Source organism: Nomascus leucogenys, chromosome 14, assembly GCF_006542625.1.
Source record: "Nomascus leucogenys isolate Asia chromosome 14, Asia_NLE_v1, whole genome shotgun sequence".
Lineage (NCBI taxonomy): Eukaryota > Metazoa > Chordata > Mammalia > Primates > Hylobatidae > Nomascus > Nomascus leucogenys.
The window spans coordinates 90483598-90509819 of NC_044394.1; the positions used below are offsets into that span (position 1 = coordinate 90483598).

General features: G+C 55.1%; 2 protein-coding genes across 10 annotated transcripts; one reads left to right on the forward strand and one right to left on the reverse strand.

Annotated features, from left to right (window-relative positions):
• Window positions 1-817: 817 nt before the first annotated feature.
• ZACN (zinc activated ion channel) lies at window positions 818-4759 on the forward strand. The gene is made up of 9 exons (XM_003279133.2): window positions 818-1458; window positions 1536-1660; window positions 1801-1845; window positions 1987-2093; window positions 2349-2518; window positions 3375-3499; window positions 3640-3850; window positions 3975-4142; window positions 4550-4759. Exons 1-9 carry the CDS (start codon window positions 1137-1139, stop codon window positions 4738-4740), a joined length of 1464 nt encoding a protein of 487 aa, XP_003279181.2. The 5' UTR covers window positions 818-1136; the 3' UTR covers window positions 4741-4759.
• On the reverse strand, window positions 3112-26222 carry EXOC7 (exocyst complex component 7). Of its 9 annotated transcripts, XR_004033302.1 has the most exons (22): window positions 26061-26220; window positions 25789-25854; window positions 24132-24316; window positions 23719-23824; window positions 19931-20153; window positions 16522-16689; window positions 13241-13333; window positions 12428-12496; window positions 11274-11419; window positions 10870-11022; window positions 10563-10661; window positions 10157-10219; window positions 9757-9823; window positions 8957-8995; window positions 8182-8247; window positions 7783-7903; window positions 7420-7515; window positions 6601-6664; window positions 6332-6373; window positions 6090-6223; window positions 5654-5838; window positions 3112-5552 (listed from the first exon to the last, which is right to left on the reverse strand). XR_004033302.1 is itself a non-coding variant. In XM_030827503.1 (21 exons), the coding sequence occupies exons 1-21, from the start codon at window positions 26118-26120 to the stop codon at window positions 5736-5738; spliced, it is 2163 nt and encodes a 720-aa protein (XP_030683363.1). In that variant the 5' UTR covers window positions 26121-26220; the 3' UTR covers window positions 3112-5735. The 9 variants fall into 9 exon arrangements, 8 of the variants coding, with proteins under 8 accessions (XP_030683363.1, XP_030683367.1, XP_030683370.1 ...); XM_030827503.1 differs by having other exon boundaries at window positions 3112-5838; XM_030827507.1 differs by lacking the exon at window positions 26061-26220 and adding an exon at window positions 25513-25626 and having other exon boundaries at window positions 3112-5838; window positions 25789-25847.

Sequence of the window (26222 nt, forward strand, 5' to 3'; positions counted from 1 at the left end):
CCAGTCAGTCCCCGTCCATTTTTGGCCTTAGCTTTTCCTTCCCTGGCTGCATCTGGGCCAGGATCAAGTCTCCAGCGGCTGTTTCACTCCCCGGGGGCCAGGAAAGTCTTTCCCTGGCAGGTTGGGCTCCAGGTGCACAGCACTGCTGGGCTGGGGCAAGCTGAGAATCTGCTTCAGGACAAGAACGTCCCAGGGCTTTGCTCATGAGTTGGCGTTTACCTGTTGTCAGGTAGAACTCCCTTCCCAGAGGCTTTTTTTTTTTTGCTTCTGTGTTTGTTGTTTGTTTTTTTTGAGATGGAGTTTTGCTCTTGTTGCCCAGGCTGGAATGCAATGGCACAATCTTGGCTCACCGCAACCTCTGCCTCCCAGGTTCAAGTGATTCTCCTACCTCAGCCTCCTGAGTAGCTGAGCTTACAGGCGTCCACCACCATGGACGCTAATACGGCTAATTTCTGTATTTTTAGTAGAGATGGGGTTTCACCATATTGGCCAGGCTGGTCTCAAACTCCTGACCTCAGCCTCCCAAAGTGCTGGGATTAACAGAGTTCTTTTGTTCTTTTTTTTGGGGGGGGATGGAGGGGGGTGGAAGGCAGAGGCTCGCCCTGGCCCTGTCGCTCAGACTGGAGTGCAGTGTTGCAATCTTGGCTCACTGCAACCTCCACTTCCTGGGCTCAAGTGATCCAGCTTCAGCCTCCTGAGTAGCTGGGACTACAGGTGCATGCCACCATGCCCAGCTAATTCTTGTGTTTTTGATAGAGACAGAGTCTCCCTACGTTACTCTGGTCTCAAACCCCTGGGCTCAAGCAATCTGCCCTCCTTGGTCTCCCAAAGTGCTGAGATTACAGGCATGAGCCACCATGTCCAGGGTTCTTGAGCCAAGGCTCTTTACACAAAATCACTTCAGTGTTTAAGGAGAGCAGGGAGGCCCTCAAGACTGTCCCCATCTCACATCGTTAAGCACAGAACACTCTGACCAAGGGTTTGGGTCTTAGGTAGGCTGGTGTCAGCCACTGAAATGCAGGGGACACCCGTGGGTCCTGATTGGAAGGACAAAGTTGGGGAGAGGTAGAGGTCCTGTGCCTGCCAGGTCCCCCTGGGCAGGCATTGAGCATCTCAACGGGTTCCAGGTGGTGGAAATGGAGCGGGACAGGGACACTAAGGCAGGTGCAGTGTGGGCGGGGCTGGGTCCTGGGCTTTATCTTTGGGCGTTTGCGGAACTGGGGCAGGGGCTGCCAAGTCCACGGCCCAAGTCCCTGCCCAGAGCAGCTGCCTCTGGCAAATTGCTCAGCTGCCAGAGAAGTGACTGGAATAGAGGTTGTAGCTTAGGCACCGCTGCTCCCTCCAGTCCCTCCGTGCAGCTGATGATGGCCCTATGGCGCCTGCTCCATCTCACCTTCCTGGGGTTCAGCATTACCTGGCCGTTGGTCCACGGGCAGGGCTTCCAAGGGACAGCAGCCAGTAGGTGGAGGGCAAGGTCATAAGCTTTGGGATTTGGGCCCTAGGGCATCTGAGTGACCTTGACCTTTATCTCTCAGTCTGGCCATCCCTCTTCAACGTCAACTTGTCCAAGAAGGTTCAGGAAAGCATCCAGATCCCGAACAATGGGAGTGCGCCCCTGCTCGTGGATGTGCAGGTGTCTGTCTCCAACGTGTTTAATGTGGTAAGTGCCGCTAGGCCAAGGGCCCCAAGTGCTGAGCTGGGCAGGGGACAGGACTCAGCCCTGGATAGTGCTGGGGTCTTCTGCCGCGTTCTTTCAACACAGCGCTCACCCTGAGGTGACGCGCATTGCCCTTCCCCCAGGACATCCTGCGATACACAATATCCTCCATGCTGCTGCTTAGGCTGGTGAGCTCCTATCCCTGGGGAGGTGGGATGGGAAAGCCCAGCTGAGTCCAGCTCAGAAGTACCAGGCTTCATCAACATGCTGAGCTTAGGGGCATGGGTATGTGGAGAGCAGGAGCCTCAGTGGTGCCCTTGTGTCCCCAGTCCTGGCTGGACACTCGCCTGGCCTGGAACACTAGCGCACACCCGCGGCACGCCATCACGCTGCCCTGGGAGTCTCTCTGGACACCAAGGCTCACCATCCTGGAGGCGTAAGTGAGACAGTTCCTGCCCCAGGAATCTGCTGTGCACTGCCCTCCTTTTCCCCATCTACAACCTAGAGGCTGAGTGAATATGCCCCTCCTGGCGGTCCCCGCCAGACTAGCAGTGCACCTCCCCTGCCTTGAATTCCCCTCCCCCTGCCAGAACTCTGATAGCAGCTGGGCTTGGGGGTGGGATGCCAGAGTCTCCCCCCAGCCCCATCCAAGAAGGGGCTGGGGCTCTGGCTGTGGTGCCTTTCCCCACAGGCTCTGGGTGGACTGGAAGGACCAGAGCCCACAGGCCCGGGTAGACCAGGACGGGCACGTGAAGCTCAACCTGGCCCTCACCACGGAGACCAACTGCAATTTTGAGCTCTTCCACTTCCCCAGGGACCACAGCAACTGCAGCCTCAGCTTCTACGCTCTCAGCAACACGGGTGCTGACAGGGCAGGGGCTGCAGGGTTGGGGAGAGGAGGAGGAAGGTGGGGGAGGGGAACTCCCAGGTCTGTGGTGCAGGGGCAGGGTGCGGGGCAAGGGGAAGGGGCGAAGGCAGACGGAAGGGGAACTCCCAGGTGTGTGTTCAGAGCAGTCTACCCCAGGCTTAGGCGGGCAGCACCTGCTCTCCCACTGCGCCCCCCGCTCGAGTGGCAGCCCATCTCTGTGCTCAGCAGTAGCCTCAGGGCCCCTCTCTAAGGTCACAGACTCAAAGATTCGCAGCAGCTCTGCAATCCTAGAGGTCCAAGCACATCAGTCTTCTATCCTCCCCGGAGCAACTGCCCTCCACAGCCATGGCCTGACTGCAGTGGCTCGGCCCCTTTCAGCAAGGCCAGAGGCTCAGGTTGCTGTGGCCTCACTCCTGGAAACCACCTGAAGATGCAGCCACCCTGTATAAACCCATCGGGTGACATCTAACTTGGCAGAGAAGTCCTACCCTTCCCTCCATGAGAGACCACAGCAGTAGCCCTGGGGATCCCGCTTCAGGTGTGAGATGATAGACTGACGAGCCTGTGACCACTTCTCCCTCCATCATGAAGTGGTGCAAAGTACATTTAGTTTTACAATGAAAGCTCTTCTATGAATCTGATAAAGGCCTTCCTTTAACTGGAGACAAATTTGGGATGTTGCAAAGCAAGGTTTGGGAAGCCCTTCTATGCATCGGTTTTGTCTCCAAGTCTGTCCCTGCCAAAAGCCATCAAAAGTCTCTGTCTCCCCTGGGCTCTAGTCTGCTACCCCCAGACTTGGCAGCTGGGATCTCTCCTTCCTAGTTCATAGTTCTCATTCCCACCCCTCAGCCATGGAGTTAGAGTTCCAGGCCCACGTGGTGAACGAGATTGTGAGTGTCAAGAGGGAATACGTAGTTTATGATCTGAAGACCCAAGTCCCACCCCAGCAGCTGGTGCCCTGCTTCCAGGTGACGGTGAGTCAAGTCGGGGGGAGGCCGACAGAGGGCTGCTGGAGGCGGGTGGGGGTAAGGACGCAGGGCCAGAGGCCGGGCCCCATGCCCCCGCTGTCCACCTCCTTCCTCCCCCTGGAAGGCCCTGGCTTTTCGCCTTCCAGCTGAGCCTGAAGAACACGGCACTCAAGTCCATCATCGCTCTCTTGGTGCCTGCAGAGGCGCTGCTGTTGGCTGACTTGTGTGGGGGGCTGCTGCCCCTCCGGGCCATTGAGCGTATAGGCTACAAGGTGACATTGCTGCTGGGTTACCTCGTCTTCCACTCCTCCCTGGTGCAGGCCCTGCCCAGCTCCTCCTCCTGCAACCCACTGCTCAGTAAGCCCTGCTCCCTTACCCGGCCTGCCCTCTTTCTCCCCGGTCACCCTGGTGCTCAGCTCGCTGGGTACCAGAGACACAGGGACTGGCCCCTGAGCATCTCCCCGTGCCCTGCCTCCCCCAGTTTACTACTTCACCATCCTGCTGCTGCTGCTCTTCCTCAGCACCATAGAGACTGTGCTGCTGGCTGGGCTGCTGGCCTGGGGCAGCCTTGAGGCCAAGAGCGGCCCCAGCCCAGCCCCGGGAGGGGAACAGCGAGAGCATGGCAACCCAGGGCCTCATCCTGCTGAAGGTGGGCAGGGGCTGGAGGGTAAAGAATGAGGCCTAGGTGCACACCTAGGGCTGGGGGGAGGGCGCAGGGGTCCAGGTGTGCATAGAGGCTTGTCGCGTCCACCCTGCTGGTCCTCCTGGTCTCCACCATGTCCTCCTCCCTTAGAAGAAACAGGTCTGGGGCAGGGAGCAAGCTTAGCCTCCCTGAAGTCCCAGGTGACCTCAATCCCCTGATAACCCATGCCTTGCACAGCCTAAGAGGGTGTTTCTTCAACTGAAGATGGCCTGAAATGGGCCAGACCCAAATTTTCATCAGCTGAGAATCTAAGAAAGGAAGAGATACAGGCTGATGACCCCTGGGGTTCACTCTTCTGCTCATGTTGGGGGGACCTTGAAGAACAGCTCCTTTCCCTGTATCTCTCCCCACAGAGCCCCCCAGAGGAGTAAAGGGGTCACAGAGAAGCTGGCCTGAGACTGCTGACCGCATCTTCTTCCTCGTGTATGTGGTTGGGGTGCTGTGCAGCCAATTCGTTTTCGCCGGAATCTGGATGTGGGCAGCGTGCAAGTCTGACCCAGCCCCTGGAGAGGCTGCACCCCATGGCAGGCGGCCTAGACTGTAACGGGGCAGGGCCTGGGCTGCACACCTTAGGATGAAGTTTGCCTCCCCATGGCTGGGGGAGGGCCATGACAGGGTCTCTGGATTAAGCCACCCTGAGCTCTCCCTGTGCTAATACAAGCAGAGTGTGAAATAAACCCATCTCCAGTGCAAGTGTGCCTCAAGGGTCAGTCTTCATTCTCGTCCTAAATAGGTGGGGCCCTATTTTTTGCTTCCAACCCCCACTTTGCTCCTGAACTTTTCCCCATTGTCCCCGTCTCCCAGCCCACAGGCAGGCAGCCTAATTGCTCCTTCTGCAACCACCACTGCTTGGCCCTGGGCCAAGAGGCACTGAGGCTGGGGACCAGAGACAGGGGCCTGAGGACGGCAGCAGAGGGTGGGGCGGAAGTCCTCCTCCGAACGCCTCCTGCAGTGTGCTGGACTCTAGGGAAAATGGCCAGTGAGCCTGCCTCCCCCAGCCACCTAGGGGACTCCTGGGAGGGAAAGGTCCCAGACCTCAGGCCTGTGGGCGGGCGGGAATGTGTTTTAAGAAAGGGGGTCAATCCTGACTGCCTTTCCTCCAGGTGCTCTGGCTGCTTCTCTGAGCCCTACCACAACTCTGGGCTGTAGGGGAGTTCTCTGCCCCCCACCTCTGATCTAGGCTGGAGGTAGGGCCGTTCTGCTCTGCTGCTCTTGGTACACATGGGGCAGCAGTGGGCACAGGCCTCTGTCTTCCTTCTCTCTTTTCCTGTTTCAGAAGCCATCAGGGTCACAAAAGCCAAGGTGTGAAGGGACCCCAGGCTTCCGGGAGAGTGCTGGTTCGACTGGGAACACGGGCTGTGGGGAAAAAGCGGAAACCAGGACTAGAGGGCTCAGGGACACGGCTCCTGGATGGGGTGGTGGAGACAGGTCTCTATCCCAAAGGACTTCAAGCTCACCCAGCCCAGAGGCAAGTTAACACTGGTTTATCTGTCCAATGACACGCCAGTCTGGTGGAACCAGGCAGGGCTAGCAGCAGGCTCAGGCAGAGGTGTCGAAAAGGCGATCGATCATGTCGCCCACCTGCTCCACCCCGTATTTGATGTACTTCTCCGGGTTCTTGGTGAAGGGCACGCTGCCGAACCTGAGGGGGCACTGTGGTCAGGGGACAGGGAGGGCCGACCCCTCCCCAGCCTCAGCCTAAGGCACTCCTGATAGTCTTGGAAGGGGTGGCCCTGAGTGATTCCCTGTCTGGCCCCGCCCCAAAGCCCAGGTTGCTGGATCTGCTGCCTAAATCCACCACCCTTCTCCTTTTTTCCCTTGAGGAAGAGGAGCTTGAAAAGGCCCACTGGGGCTGTGGGCAGCACAGGCTAGGGGGGGAAATGGAGGGCTCACTTCTGTAGAAAGGCCCCGTAGGTCTCCTTGACAATGGTCTTCTGGGCCTGGCGAATCCTGTCCCTCTGCTCTGTGTCTGGAATAGCCCAGGCCTTCTGGATTTTGCACAGTTCTTCGAGGCCATCATTGAAGCCCTGGCCACCAAAAAGGTGAAAAAGGAAGGGACCCAGAGACAAACATTTTGGGTCTGTGTTGCCTCAACAGCAGCAGCAAGCAGTGGAGGGGAGAGAACCCCGACTCACCTTAAAACGCTCCTTGATAACCTGCCGCTCCTTGTCCCGGAGCTGGGAAGCCAGGAGAGATGGCAGAGAAAGCTCAGTTCAGAGCAGAGCGGCCTGCCCCCACTCTTCCCCAAATACCCTTGGCCTGGGCCTGTCTCCTGTGTCCTGATGGCCACATGCATCCTTTGCTCTCTGATCCCAGAGGGATGCTTGTCCGCTTTTTCCCGGAGACACGACAAAAAGTATCCCGTCTACCAGACACCCCTTCCCAGCCCAGGCCTTGAGCCCACCTTGACTCCTGGCTGGAACACAGGTAGATTCTTCTCTGCGATGTAATCGGTCACCTTTAACCAGCTGCCAGACAGAAAGAGAAGCATGAGGGCAGAGGGCGGCCTGCCTCAGTGGCCTGGCTTGTTTCGTTTGCTAAATCTCTGGATCTACTTGGCGGGTGGTGGTAGGAAGGGATGTGGGACACAACTAAGCAAAACAACAGATTTTCTTCCTGGGAAGAGAAAATCTTTAAACTGGTCACTTTTTGAGAAAACATAAGGAAACACTTGAGTGTTCAATAAATTGAACAAATAGTACCAACTATACTTCACATCAATATCATGGCAAATTAAGATGGAGAAACAGATGAGAAAGAAAGGAGTGGAGGGCAGATAAATGAGAAGGAAGAGGGAGACACATTCAAAGGGAAGAAACAAAGCCAGGAAGAAAGAGGACCAGAGAAGCAGCGGGATCCTCACAGAGCAAGGCTCAGCCAAGTTCAAGTGCTCTCGCAACCTTGCTCTTCTCCTGGGGTCAACATTACCCGCATCTCTGACAGCCAGCTCTTGAATCATTCTTAGGCTTGACACTTGGCAGACTCCCCTCTCAAGTGGCCATAGTGTGGGCCCCTAGGAGCAGGTAGTGGGGGAGGAGGGGGCTTCTCTTTCCACCCCGCGAGTTTGATTAGAAACCAAGTGGAGGATTAGGGTCCAGAGGACAGGAGTTCCCCATGACCGACCCTGTGTCCTGAGGTGCTGAGAAGGCAGAGTGCGTGGTGGCACAGGGGGGGGGTGAGGGCCAAGGGCCCATGCAAGAGCAGGGCGGGCCCAGCCTCTCACCTGCGCTGGTAGGTCTGGATCTGCTGCTCAATGTGCTCCCGGTAGGAGCGCTCAGCAGTCTTCTGTGTCACTGCCACCAGCTGGATGAGTTCAGACCTGGGTGGGGGTAGGGGACAGAGGACAGGAGGACAGGATTGGCTCCTCAGGCCCAAAGGCTGCAGCCATGCCGGGAGGGCCTCCCGTTGCACCCCAAACTCCACAAGCTCTACGGCATCCCACCTTCCGGGTCCTGGGGTGGAGGAGACTGAAGCACCCCCTCCCCTTTCGTCCACAAGAATAGGAGCCCAGAGGGGCAGGGGCTGGCACAGCTGCACAGCCGAGGGGAAGGTGAGAGCCGCAGACTCGCTCCCGCAGGCCACTTACTTCTCCAGGGACTTGAGGATGTAATTGTAGTTGTTGTGCAGGAAGATGGCGCTCAGAGCTGGGTCCTCGTACACCTTGGACTTGCTCAGCAAGTTCAGCTGCAGGTTGCCCAGCACTTTACCTGCACAGGGAAAAATGGGGCCACGCCCACCTCGGCAGTCCGACCCAAACGACCCCACCGCAGGACCCGCTAACGCGCTCCTATCCATCACTCCTTGTCCTGCCTCAGGAGGCCTCAGCCCAACTCCCCTCAGCCTCTGAACTAGAGGTCAGGTTGTGGTTCCAAAGGTCAGATGGCACTTAAGGGAGAGCCCTGGGAATAGCCAGAGAGCATAGACGGAAGGGAAAGGCAGGGCATGCAGGCAGCAGGGCTGCTGGTCTGCCCGGGAGAACACTCACAGATATAGGTGCTTAGCAGCCGCTTGCTGAACTCGGAGCTGTAGCTGGTGGCCGAAGAGCTGGTCTCTGTGAGAGGAGAAGTCCTGTTATTGCAGTGGCAGCCACCAAGACCCTCAACGGCCCTTCCCCCAGGCCATGCAGCAGTCTGAGGGGACACTGAGACAGGCCCCGGGCTTCCTTGGGCAGAGCTGGCTGCCTGCTAAGCCACAGGGTGGCCCCTGCTGCAGGAAGCACCAGCCCTGGATTTTTTGGAACCCAGAACTGCCCTCTATGATAGGGTGGAGCTGGCCCATGTCAGCAGAAAAGCTGGCAGGACAAGAGTGACATGCCAGCGCCCTGTCCCCTCCTGCCCCCACCCACCCTGGGTGGTTTCTACAAGGCCCCCTTTTTCCTTTTGCCAACAGCAGAGTCTTAGAATGGGCTCCCCACAGCCTCTCCACCTTCTCCCCTACATTTGAACATCCCCCTCTACCAGACCCTATTGAACAGACGAAGCTGCGGCCTGCACAGTGTGGAAGGCCGACTGGGGACTGCAAGGCAGGGAGGCCAGGCGAGCCTGGGGGATGTATCCAGGGCTCTGGCCCAGGCAGGTGCTGTGGATAAGCTCAGAGACAGAGTGACCCTGAAGGGAGCAGAGATAGTTGAGAGCACCCTGAGAAAACTCATGTCCCCTCTGACTCGGGCTCCCCAGTAGGTACTGAGAGTCGGTCCCCAGGGAACCTCACCCACCAAGCTTCAGAGGGACAGGAGGGGGCTGCAGAACCGCACTGCTTACCTCGGGGGTCTAAAGGAATATTGTATGTGTCCCCAAGAACTACGGAGTGAAAGGCAGTGCACACAGAGGGGACAGAGGGAGAGACAAAGGAGGGAGAAAGATGCAAAGTGCAAAAAACAGGTTAGAAACGGCACGTCAACCCGAATCAAGCAGACCTCTCCCCATGACAGCCAAAACACAGATAGCAAGACACAGCAGGCGGGACCCTCTGAGGACCAGGGAACACCCTGGAAAGTAGAGAGCTGGAGAAGCGCAGGCTGGAGGCTGCCCACGGGCTCCTTGCCCCCAAAATGGGATGGGAGGAGAGGGCCCAGGGACCTCAGTGCTTGGAATGACCCAGAAAGGTGCTCTTGCTTACAGGCCGACCCCCAAGCTCCAGTCCCAGAGCAGGGCCAGCAGGAAGACACCCAGCGGGCCCTGAGACACTTGCTACCCTCTGAAGGCCAGCTGAGTGAGCCTGATTAGGAGAGCAGGCAGACACGAGAGAAGGATTCGGGAGGGGGGCAGGGGCAGAAAGGACACCTTCCAACCAGCCAGCACCGCTCCCAGAGTGAGGACACTGCTTCCAGGGTGAGGACGATCAAAGGGGCTGAGGGAGGGACCAAAGGTCCAGTGTCTGGTCTTGAAAGGTGCAGGCAAACCTTGCTCTCCCGACGCTCAGCCCCAGGGACCCTCTGCAGAGCACATCTCAACCCCTCCACAGACTGGAGATACCTCCTCACTGCTCCCTGCCCTCTAACCCCACGTCTCCAGGCAAGGAGGGGAGTGGGGCCGGGGGCCCAGCTGGGAGGTGCCAGTACCTTGGGAGGCCAGCATGGCACCTGCCGTCTCCTGGAAGTCCAAAAGCTGCTGCAGGAAGAGGATGGCCTGGGTGGGAAGAAAATGGTGCAGAAGGGCAAGTGGCAGGCCCGGCCGATGGCCTCCCACAGCGACCCCTCTGAGTGCCCAGGGCCAGCCCAGGGCTGGGATCCGCCCAGTGAAGAGCGCGGCTGGAAACTTCATTTTCGCTCTAGCCTGCCGGGAAAGGCCCTATCTGCTAGAGACACTAAGCACGTCACTGTCCATCCTGCCACCCAGGACTGCTCACGAAGGTGCGAGTGGCTCTGGGCCAGGCTGGGTCCCTTCCACCAGTACTCTGCCTGGCCCGGGGCCTGGGCCCTCCTTCCTCCCCGCTCCCTGGTGTCCTCAGGCAGCACCCACATTGCTGGTGAGCTCGTGCACGGTGCCATCCTTCGGCATGTTGTACTCCTTGTCCGGGTCATTCTGTGGAAAAACAGCCTCTGGTTCCCTGAAGCAGCCCCCAGCCCACCCCACGCCCCCATGCACCTGCTCATGGTGCCGCCTCCTGGCAGATGGGTGCTAGGACACCTCTCAGGCACAAAGGCTGAGCCAGGCTGGACCAAGGGGGAGAGGCCCTTCTCACTTCAGAGGGCTTGGAGGCCCCAGGAAGGAAAGGAAGGCACATGGGTGCTGACAGGCCAGCGGTGCAGCTGGCTACCCCTGGGACAACGCGCCCTCTTGGAGGCCTGCTCTCTGAGAGTCCCCCAGGGCCAGGTCACTGTGGTGCTGGGCCGGGATGGGGGCGAAAGGGGAGGACAGCAGGGACCTTGATGTTGTCCGCAAAGTCCTCCAGCGCTTTGGCACCGATGGTCTCCATGGAGGTGATGAGGCCAGGCAGCTTGTTCTTGGTGCTGGCGGCCGTGCCCTGAGGAAGCACAAGGGAGCCCCCAGCTCACCTCCAGTCGCTCTGTGAGCATCTCACTCACCCAGGGCCCTTCCTAAGCTGTTTCCATGCACCCTCAGAGCGGAAGTGTGGGACGGAGAATGGGGTTCTCCCAGGGAGGGACGGGGCGGCCACACCCAGCAGCATGATGCCTCCTGGCTGTGTTTTTGAGGGCCCCTCGCCCACATACCTGGAGCACCTGGTCAAACTCAGGCTTGGTCTGCTTGAGGTGCCGCAGGATGGGGAAGACGGTGAGCACCGTGGAGAAGTCGTGTCGCACGATGGCCTTCCGGGCAGCGGACACGATGTTCTCCCCTTCGAGCATCAGCCCATCTAGGGCATCCTGAGGGGGCAGGGAGACAGTTCAGGGAAGGGTGGGGTGGTGGGAGCTAGTTCCAGGCTAGTGGGGGATCCTTGTAGTGTGTAGGGGGGCCAGTGTGCAGGAAGAGGGGTGATGGGGAGGTGGTGAGCGTCCACCCAGAACCGGTCCCCAGGCCATGAGGTGGTGGTGGTGGCTGGAGTTGAGGGCTGCAAGAGTCTGTCGTGACAGCTCTTGCTGGGGCTGGCTGCAGAGCCCCCGGGGCGGGGCAGGACCTGTATCAGGGAGTCGAAGGTCTTCTTCTGGTGGTGCTCGGGGATGATGTCGGCCAGCAGCTGGTACTCGCTCTGCGCCAGCTTGACGAAGGCACTGACGCAGTGGATGTAGGCATCGGTCTCCACGTCCAGCATGTCATCTCTCCCTGGGGGATGGCACAACTCTTGAGCTGCCAGTCTGGGGCCAGCCACACTCCTGGCTGGGGGCAGCGTGGGTCCCCCAGCTCCTGGCCTGTACCCCAGACTGGCAGCAGATAGGGAAGAGGCTGACTGTTCTGGCAGAAAGCTGCAAAGGCACCAGCAGGCCCTGCCAGGTTCGAGGGGAACAATAGGAGCTGAGCCCAGCCTTTGTTCTGGCTTCATTCTCGGCTCTGCGCAGACAGTGGGATCAGACACCAGAGGCAGGAGGGTGATGGTCGGAAGGATAAGGAGGGAAGATTCCTGCATCAACGTCCTGGATAAGGCAGTTCGACCCCAGGACTGAGCATTCTGAGTTGTACCTGAAAGAGGGCAGCCCCGGGTGGGCAGGTGGCTGTGCCACCTCAAGGAGGCTGGCACTGGGGTCATCCATGTGGGCAAATGCGGGGCCTGCGAAGGAAGTGACCAGCCCAGTCTGGGCTTCTGGAACATCTAAGAGGGTGGTTGGCTGCAGCTTCTGAGGCTGGCTGGCATGGGGTCAAAATCTAAGAGGCTGGTACGTCCCAGAGAGGAGCGGTTGCCAGCTGCCCCAGGAGGAGGCCAGACCCTGTTACTGGAGGCCACGGCGGGGGCGCCTGCAGACAAAACCAGTGGCAGAACCGCCTGGTCCTATGTGCCAAGGGATGGGCTCCGAGGGGATCAGAGCTCTGAGTTGATGCAGGAGGCGGACGTCAGGGCTTCCTGCCCTCAAGGGAGCCACCTTCCCTCTCTGCCTGCTTTCCGAGTAGCAGCGGCTTCTCCCCTTGGCCCAGGCCTGACAGACAGGCATGCACTCCCATCTGGAGAGAGGCAAGGAGACCTAGGCCCAAAAGAGAGAGAGTGGAGAGAGAGGCGCATAGGCCTGGCCTATCTTCAGAGCAGAGTGGGCCCGGCTGGGCCAGGCAGGAGCAGGCCATCCGGGGACCGCTGTGAAGGCAGTGTCAGCGGCTGCCCTCGGGCTGGGCTGCGGTACTCACCGGCCAGCGGCCCGTGCTTGTCGTTCAAGGCCTCGGACAGGTGCTTAACTCGGAAATCATGCTCGTGACCTGGCGAGATGTCAGCCGCACAAACACAAGCAGCGTTTATCCAGGGGCCAGGCAGGCCGCCCCTTGGGGTACAGGGAAGAAGCCCTTCATCTCCAGGAGCGGGACGTCAGATGGGGATGGGGAAGGGGGCATCGGAGAGGGCTCTGAGCCCCTCCTCTACCTCAAGCCACCTTGGGAACAGCCGTTTCAAGCCTGACTTCAGTGAGCACCCAGGACCGGCCTTAGCTGCTCATTTCCCCAAGCCTGGAGGCCCAGGGAAAGCGGAGAAGGACCAAGGAGGGGCTGAAGAGCTGATGCTTGGCCCCAGGGGGGTTCCCCACCTCGCTGTATTTGGGGAAAGCCCCGGTTTGCCTGTCCCCTGCTGCACACACTCCCCTTTCTAAAGAGGGGAAGGCCAGGAGGCCTCGGCCAGCTGGGGCCTGCCACTGCTGGTCTGAGCGTGAAAGGGCTGCCCCAAGACAAAGAACTTTCTCTGAGTTCACACAGGAGACAAAGACAGAGACAGGGAAGGGAGGAGGGAAGCCTCAGGGAGGGCAGAGCTGCCATCAGCCAGAGAGGACCAGGCCAAGGGCGCGAAACTGTCCCTGCGCCCACTGAAGCCCAAGTGGCGTCAGGGACCTGCCATTCCCACCCTGCTCCCCTCAGGGTTTCTCCTGAGGCCCTCCTGGGGGAGGCTCTGCCCTGCCAAGTGCGTGGACACACAGTGGAGGAGGAAGGGACGGGAGGGGAACACAGGGTGATTACCTTCCAGAGGAATGAGGTTAGAGCCCCCCTTTTTCCCATCTAGACCATGCTGGGAATACTGTTTCAGAAGGTTCTGAGCCTTACGGATCGTCCCTGTCACCAGAGCCACACAGAGAGGAGATAAGAAGACCTAGGAAATGAGTGAGAGAAAACAGCAGCAGCCCTCCACCTGCCCCCCAGACCCCGCACCCAGCCCCCCAACAGTGAGCAGGCCCTTCCCTGGGACCACCAGAGACCCTGGGGACAAGGACGAAGGAAAGGAATCATTTCCTTCTCCAAATGGAGCCTTGATTCTACTACTGACCCTCCTTGTTCTGGATTTCAGTTCATTTCTGAAAGGACAGAGGGTAATGAAGATGGACCAAGATCCACCAGGAGAAGTCAAAAACATGGAGTGGCATTGTAATCAGAACAGGCGAGGGCTCAGGTCGGAGGAGCCAGTGACAAAGCCGCATACCCAGAGGGTACAACCAGGGTGGCAGAGCCTGGGGGCACCCTGAAGCCAGCAGGCCCCCAGCCCAGCCCCAAACTCCAGGCAGAGTTCTCCGAGCATGCTCAGTGTTGGGACGTATGTCAAACAGCAGCCAGCAGGAAGCTACCCCAACTGAACTTCCGGGGAGCGCTGTGCCCAAGGCGGACGGCTCAGAGACCCAGAGGCAGCCTAGCCCCACACCAGAGTTCCCCAAACCACCAAAGCAACAAGAAAAAATCCAAAAGTCAAGAAGGGGTTAACAGAAGCCACCACACAGAGAGCCTGGAGGGTGTGCACGGAAGGAGAGGGCACATGCTCTTGGCATGGGGGAAAAAAACAATAATTAGTATCACAAGTGAAAACAATGAGAACAAAATGGCAGCACCCACAGCCGCCTGGGTCAGCCTCCTTTGTGGGAATGAGACATCTCGGGCCAGAAGACGTGGGGAAATCGTCTCGCATCTCATGTAGACAAGTGCAGCTGCCTTGTTAACAAAATGCATAGGGGCAGAAAGGCACCCGGGATGCCCCCCACCCCCCACAGTCTATCTGAGCACAGTGAGGCTGCTGTGTCCTGGCAGCTCCCCAGAAAGCTGAAGGAGAAAGGCGCAGTGTCTGGAGGCTCATTGCTTACACCTGCACCACACCGCACCGCACGATACCACAATTAGCTCGTTTTTTGTTGCTGTTGTTTTTTTTGAGACAGTCTCACTCTGTCGCCCAGGCTGGGGTGCAGTGGCACGATCTCGGCTCACTGCAACCTCTGCCTCCTGGGTTCAAGCGATTCTCCTGCCTCAGCCTCCTGGGTAGCTGGGATTATAGGCGTGCGTCACCACACCCAACTAATTTTTTTTCTATTTTTAGTAGACAGGGTTTCACTATGTTGGCCAGGCTGGTCTTGAACTCCTGACCTCAGGTGATCCGCTGCCTCGGCCTCCTGAAGTGCTAGGATTACAGGCATGAGCCACCATACTTGGCCCATAATTAGCTCCTAATAACCAAGTCCCGAGGCCTGGCTCACATCTGCCTTGCTCACGCTCTCCCCTTCAGCGAGTGCGGCTCACTAATGAGTGAATCTGATTCCTGCCCCACAACCCACCAGGAGCAGACGCAGACGCAGACGCAGGTGCACGCCGGCAGGATGTGGGTCGCGGATGCGGATCTAGTAGCCGCCAAACCCGTCAGGCGCCCAATTACCTCCAGGGATGCTGAGGTCGGTGCTTCACTACCTGGGAGGCCTCCCTGTCCCTCTCCTCAGAAGTGGGAACTGACATCCCTAGAGCCTGACTCCCTAGAGCCTGACATCGGTCCTGAGCCCACCAGTTCCTGACAACTCTGAAACCCCACAGCTGGAGAGTTTTCCTCTTGTGTCTCTGGCCCAAGGATGGATGTGGTCCACTGTGAGCCACCTGAGATCAGATCCCTCCTGCCTGAAAGGCCAGGTGGCTGCATGGCCAGCGGGCACTCTTAGGGCAGTGCAAATAGGGCTCTGGGGCTTCTGGGGGACCTGTCAGGGAACCAGGCAGAAGAGGAAGCAAGCACAGACTGGCTGGGGCCCAAGCATCCTCGCAGCCTCATAGAGACAGCCACTCCCCACCACACAGGAGGCACAGAGCTGCTCCATCCGCTGTGCAGGCAGCTGCGCCCACAGGCTGGGCTGGCAGTCCCCATTTACAGCAGGTTTTGGCTGGTGGGCAGGGTTTCCACACTGGAGGAAGAAGGCCCCAGGCACCAGCTCCCTAATGCTCTACTCCCTGAGGGCAGCCCCTGCTCTGCCTGTTTCTCCAGACCCTAAACAAAGGCCTACAGGGGAGCAGGTGCTCTTGTGGAACAGACACCTCGCTCTCTGAGGGGCACGGGCAGGTAGGGACTGGAGAAACCAAGGGTGTAAGTGAGCTCTACCCAAAGCTGGTTGTCATAAGCAGGTCCCACAGGCCACAACTAGGGCATGTGCCCACAGCAGCAGCTGGACAGGAGGCCAGCCTGGGTGGGAGCAGCCCCGGCTTCTCCAGCTTTCTCTTTCAGAGCAATCTCAGCAGCCCCACCCCAGAACATCCCAGCACGTCATCGAGCTGTGGGCAGCATCTCTCGGTGGCCAGACACAGCCGGGCTTGCCAAGCTGTGGCTGGCAGAGACACTGTTTACCTGGAGCACAGACTATAAGGGACATGATGCCGGGGAGAAAGAACAGACAGATGACGAGATGTTCACCCAGGACAGCGACACCCACTGGCCCCGGCCTCTCATCATAGTGCCCCTTTCCACAAGTCACTCACTTGCACTGGAGCCCAAAGCCAGTTTAAGTTCTTCTGAGAGGATGCTCTGGGGTTTCTTTCCTTTCTGGATCAACTGGGAAAGTGAAATTCTCCCCATCCAGCTCTCAGCTACACATCACTTCAGGTCACCCTCCCTTTCTGGAAGGTGAAGGTTGGAGCACCTATCCCCTCGCTATCCCAGCATCCTGGCTGTGGCACTGTGCCTGGCCTTCTGACAGGGCGATGTGTGTGTGAGGGAGGAGGCCTAGGCAGGGGCTCTGCCTCAGGCGGGATTCACTGAGCACCTGTGTTACTCCCCCACTCCAAAGAAGCTGTGTAACCCCCAGGCTCTGCTGGCTGGAAGGAAGAGTCTTGCTCTTGGGGGGGCCTCACTGGGCGGGTAGACACTTGCTTTCTGTCCTGTGTACCTACAGTCGGGGTTACCATCACAAGCTCTCGATGGGTCTGACGCTGCGAACGCTAGACTGGACGAAAGCAGTGCAGCCCCAGTCAGCCTCTGGCTGTTGCAGAGATGGGCCAGGATGGGGGCTCACCTGGCCGCTTGACTGGCTTCTTGGTAGGCGTGTCTTTCCTCTTGTTGGGGATAGCAGGGGAGTAGGGAACCCCAGAGGAAGAACTGCTCTTATGGAAATGCTCCTTCAGGCCTTTGATGGAGCGGTCCAGCTGGCTGGAGCGTATCTGGTAGTAGACGTTCATGAAATCTGAGGAGACACAGAGCAATAGAGGTACGGCTGCCAGGCCCTGTCTCTGCCTTGCAGACCCACCATGTCTACCTGTCAACCCTTCTTAGCATCTGCTCTCTGCTCTGGTCACAAGCCACCCATATCTTGTCCCAAATCAGGCAAAGTCTTTCAAAGTCTTTTTTTTTTTTTTTTTTTTGGATAGGGTCTTGCTGTGTTGCCCAGGCTGCAGTGCAGTGGTGCGATGTCGGCTCACTGCAGGCTCGACCTCCTGGGCTCAAGTAATCTGCCCACTTCAGCCTCCCAGACTGCTGGGATTACAGGCGTGAGTCACCATGCCTGGTCAGGCAGTCTTAAAAGAGAAAAACACCCTCCAATAGAACTGATAATTAGTTGTAAGTTTTTTTTTTTTGAGACAAGGTCTTACTCTGTCGCCCAGGCTGGAATACAGTAGTGTGATCTTGGCTCACCGCAAACTCTGCCTCCCAGGCTCAACCAATTATCTTGCCTCAGACCCTTGAGTAGCTGGGATTACAGGCACACGCCACTACCGCCCAGCTAATTTTTGTATTTTTAGTAGAGATGGGGTTTCACCATGTTGGCCAGGCTGGTCTTGAACTCCTGACCTCAAATGATTCACCGGCCTCGGCCTCCCAAAGTGCTGGGATTACAGGCATGAGCCACCGTGCCCAACCCTAGTTGTAAGTTTGTTTTTTTTTGTTTTTTTTTTTTTTTGAGACAGAGTTTCATTCTTGTCGCCCAGGCTGGAATACAATGGCACGATCTTGGCTCACTGTAACCTCTGCCTCCCGGGTTAAAGCGATTCTCCCGCCTCAGCCTCCCAAGTAGCTGGAATTACAGGCATGAGCCATCGCGCCCAGCCCTAGTTGTAAGTTTTAAATAGTACTTTTTTTTAAATAAAAAAACAAAGTCAATATCCAGATTCAACTTGGTAAGGGGTCAAAGAACATGAGCTCTATAGGAAGCAAAAAGACAACACATGTCAGTGAATGAAAAACACACATCTTTAGCCATTAATAAAGTATAAATTTAAAAAATTAGAGGACCATGATAGTCCTATCAGATAGCAAAAACAAAAATTAATGAAGAACAAATGGCCATGGAACTGTCGATGAGTCCATCGATTGGCCTGATCTATTTGGAGAGGAGCTAGTGATGGCAAGAAGGTTACAAGTATCTTCAGACAGTTACACCTAATCCCTGCACTCTTGAGAGTAAACCCCCAAGAACTTCCTCAAAGAAAAAAGCAATCCACACAGGTATGTCCATTTTGGTACCATTCATCAATGCTGAAAAACAGGAAGAGCTCCTGGCACACATGACTGAGGAAAAGGACATGAAAACTATGGTGGATTTCAGAAGTTCCCAACAAATAATTTACAAGGAACCCCGACATGAGAAATGAACCAAAACACAGAGGCGCGGGCTGAGCGGTCTGGAGGCTGTCCACTGGGCCTCCCTCTCGATCGTAAGGCGCTCCTGAAAATCTTCTGGCGAGCTGTCATCAGCTTATGAGCCACGATGTGTTCATGTGATCAGATACATCGCGGCCGTGAGACCTGCCGCCACACAGTTCTGAGGGAAGGCAAGCCCATGCTGACAAATTGGTATGTGTACACACAAACAAAGAGAAGAGTTGGAGGGCTAAAGAGTGCAACATTGCCAGGTGAGGTGGCTCATGCCTGCAATCCCAGCACTTACGGAGGCCGAGGCAGGTGGATCACCTGAGGTCAGGAGTTCAAAACCAGCCTGGGCAACATGGTGAAACCCTGTCTCTACCAAAAAATACAAAAATTAGCTGGGCGTGGTGGTGGGCACCTGTAATCCCAGCTACTTGGGAGGCTGAGGCAGAATTGCTTGAACCCAGGAGGCAGAGGTTGTGGTGAGCCGAGATTACGCCACTGCACTCCAGCCTGGGTGACAGAGCGAGACTCTGTCTCAAAAAAAAAAAAAAAAAAAAAACAAAACTGCAACACTGAATATCTATTACAGTTTTTATTTTCTTTCCTTCCTTTCTTCCTTCCTTCCTTCCTTCCTTCCTTCCTTTCTTTTTGAGATGGAGTTTTGCTCTTGTTGCCCAGGCTGCAGCGCAATAGTGCAATCTCGGCTCACCGTTGCCTCAGCGTCAGTAATAGCTGGGATTACAGGCATGCGCCACCACACCCAGCTAATTTTGTATTTTTAGTAGAGACGGGGTTTCTCTATGTTGGTCAGGCTGGTCTTGAACTTCTGACCTCAGGTGATCCACCCGCCTCAGCCTCCCAAAGTGCTGGGATTACAAGTATGAGCCACCGCACCCGGCCTTCTTTCTTTCAAGACAAGAGTCTCACTCTGTCACCCAGGCTGGAGTGCAGTGGTGTGATCTTAGCTCATTGCAACCTCCACGTCCCAGGCTCAAGTCATTCCCCCCACCTCAGCCTCCCGAGTAGCTGGGTCTGCAGGCATGTGTCACTACACCCAGCTAATTTTTATATTTTTTGTAGAGACAGGGTTTTGCCATGTTGGCCAGGTCTCGAACTCGTGAGCTGAAGCGATCCACCCACCTCAGCCTCCCAAAGTGTTAGGATTACAGGCATAGTCACCGCACCTGGCATAAATAAACCTTAATAGTGCTCATCTTTGGGTTATGTAATGGAGGCATCAGGGAATGGGAGATGGACTTTTACTTTTCACCCATGGCTTTCTGTACCATTTGAAAATTTTACAACTAATCAAAAAAGGCAAAGGAACATAAAAATCAAGACAAGAAAAGTTTGAATTTGCCTAGATTCACAACTTGATATATAAGTCATAGAATGGTTGCTTATATTGGTTCCAGTTAAACATCCTTTTATCAAAAAAAACCATGACAGGTGGATTAAAGAATAAAGGGGGCCGGGAACAGTGGCTCACGTCTGTAATCCCAGCACTTTGGGAGGCTGAGGTGGGCAGATCACCTGAGGTCAGAAGTTCAAGACCAGCCTGGCCAACATGGTGAAACCCCATCTCTACTAACAATACAAAACTTGGCCAGGCATGGTGGCATACGCCAGTAATCCCAGCTACTCGGGAGGCTGAGGCAGGAGAGTCGCTGGAACCCGGGGGTGCAGAGGCTGCAGCAAGGCGAGATTGCACCATTGCACTCCAGCCTGGGCAACAGAGCAAGACTCCATCTCAAAAAAAAAAAAAAAAAAAAAAGAATAAAGGGGAGAAAACTCCCTCTGCCTCTGGTGTGCCACGTGGCCAAGCCAGAACCCCTTACCTTGGTTGCGGCCATATTCCACCAGCCAGCGGGAGATGCGAATGACATCCTGGAGCACGCTCTCGGGCAGATGCTCCAGGGCCACGTCCTCCTGGGCCTCCAGATCATCGTCACCACTGACCAGATCCAAGATGAGCACGGGCGAGACGACCTTACTGTGCCGCGTCATCAGGCTGCGGAATTCGGACTCCAGGGCCTCCTTCCCGCGCTCAAAGAGCAGTTTCTGCAGGGATAACAGAAGGAAGCGGGTGCCTGCCGCTTCAGTGTTCTGCCAGTCCTGGCCTTCCCCTGCCTGTGTCAGCTCTGTCTTCTAAACTCAGGGCCTCTGCCCTTTTCTGCCCTGATATCTTTTTTTTTTTGAGAGGGAGTCTCCCTCTGTCGCCAAGCTGGAGTGCAGTGACACAATCTTGGCTCACTGCAACCTCCGACTCCCTGGTTCAAGCGATTCTCCTGCCTCAGCCTCCCGAGTAGCTGGGATTACAGGCAGGTGCCACCACACCCAGATAATTTTTGTATTTTTAGTAGAGACAGGGTTTCACCATGTTGGCCAGGATGGTCTTGATCTCCTGACCTCAGGTGATCCACCGGCCTTGGCCTCCCAAAGTGCTGGGATTACAGGCATGAGCCACCGCACCTGGCCTGCCCTGATATTCTTTTTTTTTTTTTTTTTTTGGAGACAGAGTCTCGCTGTCTGCCAGGCTGGAGTGCAGTGGCGCAGTCTCGGCTCACTGCAGGCTCCGCCCCCCGGGGGGTTCCTGCCATTCTCCTGCCTCAGCCTCCGGAGTAGCTGGGACTACAGGCGCCCGCCACGTCGCCCGGCTAATTTTTTTGTATTTTTAGTAGAGACGGGGTTTCACTGTGTTAGCCAGGATGGTCTCGATCTCCTGACCTCGTGATCTGCCCGCCTCGGCCTCCCAGAGTGCTGGGATTACAGGCGTGAGCCACCGCGCCCGGCCGCCCTGATATTCTTTAACCCAAAGAAGAAACGTTGGGAAGCGGCCTTGGTGACTCCTTTACTTCACGTTCTCTCAAAATTTGTGTTTACAGGTAAAACCCAGAGTTTTACAAGAAGTAGGTACTTAATAAATACTGGCTCAGGCGTGGTGGCTCACACCTGTAATCCCAGCACTTTGAGAGGCCGAGGCGGGCAGATCACGAGGTCAGGAGATCGAGACCATCCTGGCTAACACGGTGAAACCCCGTCTCTACTAAAAATAAAAAAAAAAAAATTAGCTGGGCGTGGTGGCAGGCACCTGTAGTCCTAGCTACTCGGGAGGCTGAGGCAGGAGAATGGTGTGAACCCAGGAGGTGGAGCTTGCAGCGAGCTGAGATTGCGCCACTGCACTCCAGCCTGGGCGACAAAGCGAGACTCTGTCTCAAAAAAAAAAAAAAAAAAAAAAGTACTGGCTGATTATTTTCTCACTGCACTGTTAATCTGTCTTCTTGTTAGTGGGAGTTTGCAAAAGAAAATAAATAAATAAATTGAACAATATCAAGTTGAAAACATTTGTGCAGCAAATGATACCACCAACAAAGTGAGGATAACCCACAGAATAAGAGAAAATATTTGTAAACCACGTATCTGATAAAAGACAGGTATCCCAAACATAGAAGAGAATGAATCTGTCCACACAATGACGTATATAAGAGGGTTTATAGCAGCATTATTCACAAGAGACAAAAATTGGAAACAACCCAAGTGTCCATCAAAGGATAAACCGCTAAAGAAAATGTGATCTGGCTGGGCATGGTGGCTTACGCCTGTAATCCCAGCACTTTGGGAGGCCGAGGCAAGTGGATCACCTGAGGTCAGGAGTTCAAGACCAGCCTGGCCAACATGGTGAAACCCCGTCTCTACTAAAAATACAAAAAATTAGCTGGGTGTGGTGGCAGGCACCTATAATCCCAGCTACTCGGGAGGCTGGGACAGGAGAATCACTTGAACCCAGGAGTCAGAGGTTGCAGTGAGCCAAGATTGCGCCATTGTACTCCAGCCTGGGCAACAAGAGCATAACTCCATCTCAAAAAACAAAACAAAACAAAACAAAAAAACCAAAAAAAGAAATTGTGGTCTATCCACAAAAAGCAATATCATATGGCAAGAAAAAGCAATGAAGTACTGATATATGCTATAGCATGGATTGATCTTGAAAGCATCATGCTAAGTGAAAGAGGCCAGTCACAAAAGACCATGTATTATAAGATACCATTTATATTAGAAATTCAGAATAGGCAAATCCATAAAGACAGAAAATAGAATTGTGATTTCCAGAGGCCAAGTCACCATCTTGCTCTGATGATCTAATGACCCCAAAACTTAAACACAAAAATATAATGAAGGCAGGTACACTGGCTAATGCCCGTAATCCCTCCCAACACTTTGAGAGGCCAAGGTGGGAAGATCACCTGAGGACAGTAGTTTGAGACCAGCCTCAACAACACAGGAGACCTCATCTCTACAAAAAATTTAAAACTTAGCTGGGTATGGTGGCACATGCCTGTGGGCCCAGCTACTTGAAAGGCTGAGGCGGGAGGATTGCCTGAGCCCAGAAGTTTAAGGCTGCAGTAGCTATGGTTGTGCCATTGCAGTCTGGCCTAGATGACAAAGCCAGATCCTGTCTCTTAAGATAACAATGTAAAAAAAAAAAATCACATAGACTCAAGTTCCTAGAGTAGATTCACAGAAACAGAAAGTGGAATGGTTACCAGAAGACAGAAGAAGGGAGAATGGGAAGTTAGTGTTTGATGGGAGTGGAGTTTCACTTGGAGAAGATGAACATATTTGTGGAGATAATAATGGTGATGGCTACACAACATTGTGAATCTACTTAATGCCACTGTTAACTTAGAGTTAAAATAGTACATTTTGGGCAGGCGTGGTGGCTCACGCCTGTAATCCCAGCACCTTGGGAGCCGAGGCGGGCGGATCACCTGAGGTCAGGAGTTCATGACCAAACTGGCTAACATGGTGAAACCCCATTTCTACTGAAACTACAAAAAAAAAAAATTACCCAAGAGTGGTGGCGTACACCTGTAATCCCAGCTACTCAGGAGGCTGAGGCAGGGGAATTGCTTGAACCTGGGAGGTAGAGGTTGCAGTGAGCCGAGATCGTGCCTTTGCACTCCAGCTTGGGAAATAAGAGCAAAACTCCATCTCGAAAAAAATATATATATATATACTATGTATTTTTAACCAAAATAAAGAAACAACAAATACATTTATAAAAATCAAACGTGGCTGGGTGCAATGGCTCACGCCTGTAATCCCAGGCCAAGGTGGGGGATCATCTGAGGTCAGGAGTTCGAGACCAGTCTGGCCAACATGGCGAAACCCCATCTCTACTAAAAATACAAAAATTAGCCAGGTGCGGTGTTGGGTGCCTGTAATCCCAGCTACTTGGGAGGCTGAGGCGGGAGAATCACATGGACCCCGGAGGCAGAGGTTGCAGTGAGCTGAGCACTGTACTCCAGCCTGGGTGACAGAGCAAGACTCTGTCTCAGGAAAAAACAACAACAACAACAACAAAAATCAAATGTTAAGTTTATATTTTATATGTAATTTATAATTTAATTTTTATAATACATTAAAAGTTTTATAATAAAGAATTTTTAATAATAAAAAATGTGTAATTCTTGAAGCAGAGATCCTAATGCCTATGAGATGTACTGTGCTATATCCTTCTGTGTATTCTACTGCATATATCCTCAAGCTGGCCCCATGTCCCTCATGAGACCAGGGCACAGACTGATATCCCCAAGCTTCTCACATTATTCTGCGGACCCCTTACCACTTTGTTGAGTTCTGGGCTGTCTGGGCTGTTGTCCTGGAAATACTCCACTGCCTTCTGAATCTTGGCCATGCTTCCCAGGTACTCTTCCAGCCTACCTGTGGGGCTGGAAAAGAAAAGAGCCAGGTCAGGCTGGGGCATGGGGGATGAAGAAGGACTAAGGACACAGTATTTGGAAGGGGAAGAAGAGAATTAATACAGGGGACGCCAGGCTCAAATATATTCTACCCCCCCACCGCCTTTTAAGGCCTACGGCCTAAAAGGCGTCTCACTATGTTGTCCAGACTGGTCTTGAACTCCTAGTCTCAAGCGATCCTCCCGCCTCAGCCTCTCAAATTGTTGGGATTACAGACCAACCCTCCTGTTGGTCCAGGAGGCATTAGGAATCGACCCTCTTGTCCTCACTCACTCACCCCTCTTTGATGATCTTCTCAGTGTCACTGGCCACATGGTAGTAGCTGATGACATGGTCCAGGCAGGACAGCGTCTTCTCAACATTCTCCTGCAGCCGCTGCAGATTCTCCGTCTGCTTGTGCACAGGGATGATGGAGTTCTCCAGCTTCATAAGGCGGCTCTCAAAGGATGATAAGATAGACACCTGCAGGAGGGAAGCCTCTTGATCTCGGGACTCACGGTGGTCCCAGCACTGCTTCTACACACCCACCTTCAGCATTTCCTGCCTTTTCTCTGGTTTTCTAGACAATAAACTCCACAAGGGAAGGAACAGGGTGTGCCTGTTCCCCACTATATCTTCAGCACCTATCATGTGCCTGGCATATAGTAGGTGGTCTAAGACAAATTGGTTGAAATTTTATTTGAAGGTAAACCAAGCATCAAATTAATTCTTCTTAAAGCAATCAGCCCAGGATGGCTTCCCTTCCACCCTTTGAAGCCAAATCTCAACTTCTGCTCTCTCTGAAGCATTCCTAAACTGGACCGGAAGTAGTTTCATACAGAGTAGCCTCAAATGCATTGCTGTATCTTCAAAACCCTCTCTAAGGATGAAACTCATTGAATAAGGACTAGAGGCTGGGCGTGATGGTTCATGCCTGTAATCCCCAGAATTTGGGAGGCTGAGGCGGGAGGTTAGCTTGAGACTAGGAGTTCAAGACCAGCCTGGACAACACAGTGAGACCCTGTCTACACACACAGACACATGCACACACAATTAGCAAGGCGTGGTGGTGTGTGCCTACAGTCCCAGCTACTAGGAGGCCGAGGCAGGAGGACTGCCTGAGCCCAGGAGTTAGAGACTGCAGTGAGCTACAGTCATGCCACTGCACTCTAGCCTGCGCAACACAGCCAGACCCTGTCTCTAAAAAAAAAAATTTTTCAATTAAAATTTTTAGAAAAGGACTAGGACTTTATTATTGTGTGACTAAATGCAAATACAAGTTTGTATTTACTCACTTTGTGCTTTTCCAGTCTCCCCTAGGAATAAAGAAGGAAACTCACTTATTGAGTACCTATTGTATACCAGGCACTGTGCAAGATGCAGTCGCATGCATTAGCGCATATGACCTTCACAGACACACTGGGAGGCTGGCACAGTCTCTGTTTTAGCAGATGAATTCGCTGACACCAGTTACCTATCAGGAGCCGCACACTTAAGCAGAAGGGCAAGGACTAGATCCCAGATCTGCCTGACTTCAGGGCTCTTTCTTTCCCTAAAGTCCTCTGGAGTGAAGGCTGCGTCTTCTCTGCCCTCAGGAATCTCAAAGTGCCAACCTCCCGGGCAGAGGGTCCATTGACGATGACATATGCCCAGTACCTAGCCCAACTGGTCAGACTCACTGAGTGTTTGCAGAAGGAGAGAAGGGAGAATGGCGAGCTCAGACAGAAAGCAGCAAGTCCAGGCCAGTGGGAAGTGCAGCCTCCTCAGGGAAGGTACGGAACATGGGGAGGGGGCTAGGCAGGAGAGATGCCAAACTGTTGCTAGATAAACCCACACACTGCCTCCGTCGCTACCCAGACCAGAACCCCAGGCCGCAGGAACCGGAACCGCCAGGTCTCAAGCCTCTCCCCCAGGGTCCGGAGGCCTGCCCCCTCCCCCAGCTGCGGGAGACTCACCATGTTCTTAGTGAGCTGGTCGCTCTTCTCCAGGCTGTCTCGGATGAAGGACAGAGTCTCCTCCTCCTGGGGGCAGGCAAGGGGAGGACATCACCAGAAACCACAAGCTAAAGGAGACCACTGCGTCCCAACCCCACGGCCTAGCCCCCAACCCCATCTCCTCGCTGGGTGCGCTCCCTCCCACCCCTGTCTCCTCCATGAGTAGACAATCAGGCCCCGCTGTTGGCCCCTTTCCCTCACCTCCTCCCCAGCCTCCCCAGGCCCACGCCCACCTGCTTCAGCTTGTCCTCGATCTCCCGCCGTCGGGCGGATGCCTCCTGTGGGGGAATCATCGCTCCGAACCCCACAGCTCCCACTCCCCAATATCTTTCCCCCGCGGGCCCACCGGGACCCCGTCCCCGTCACACCCACTTCCGCTCTTGGTCCCGCCCCGG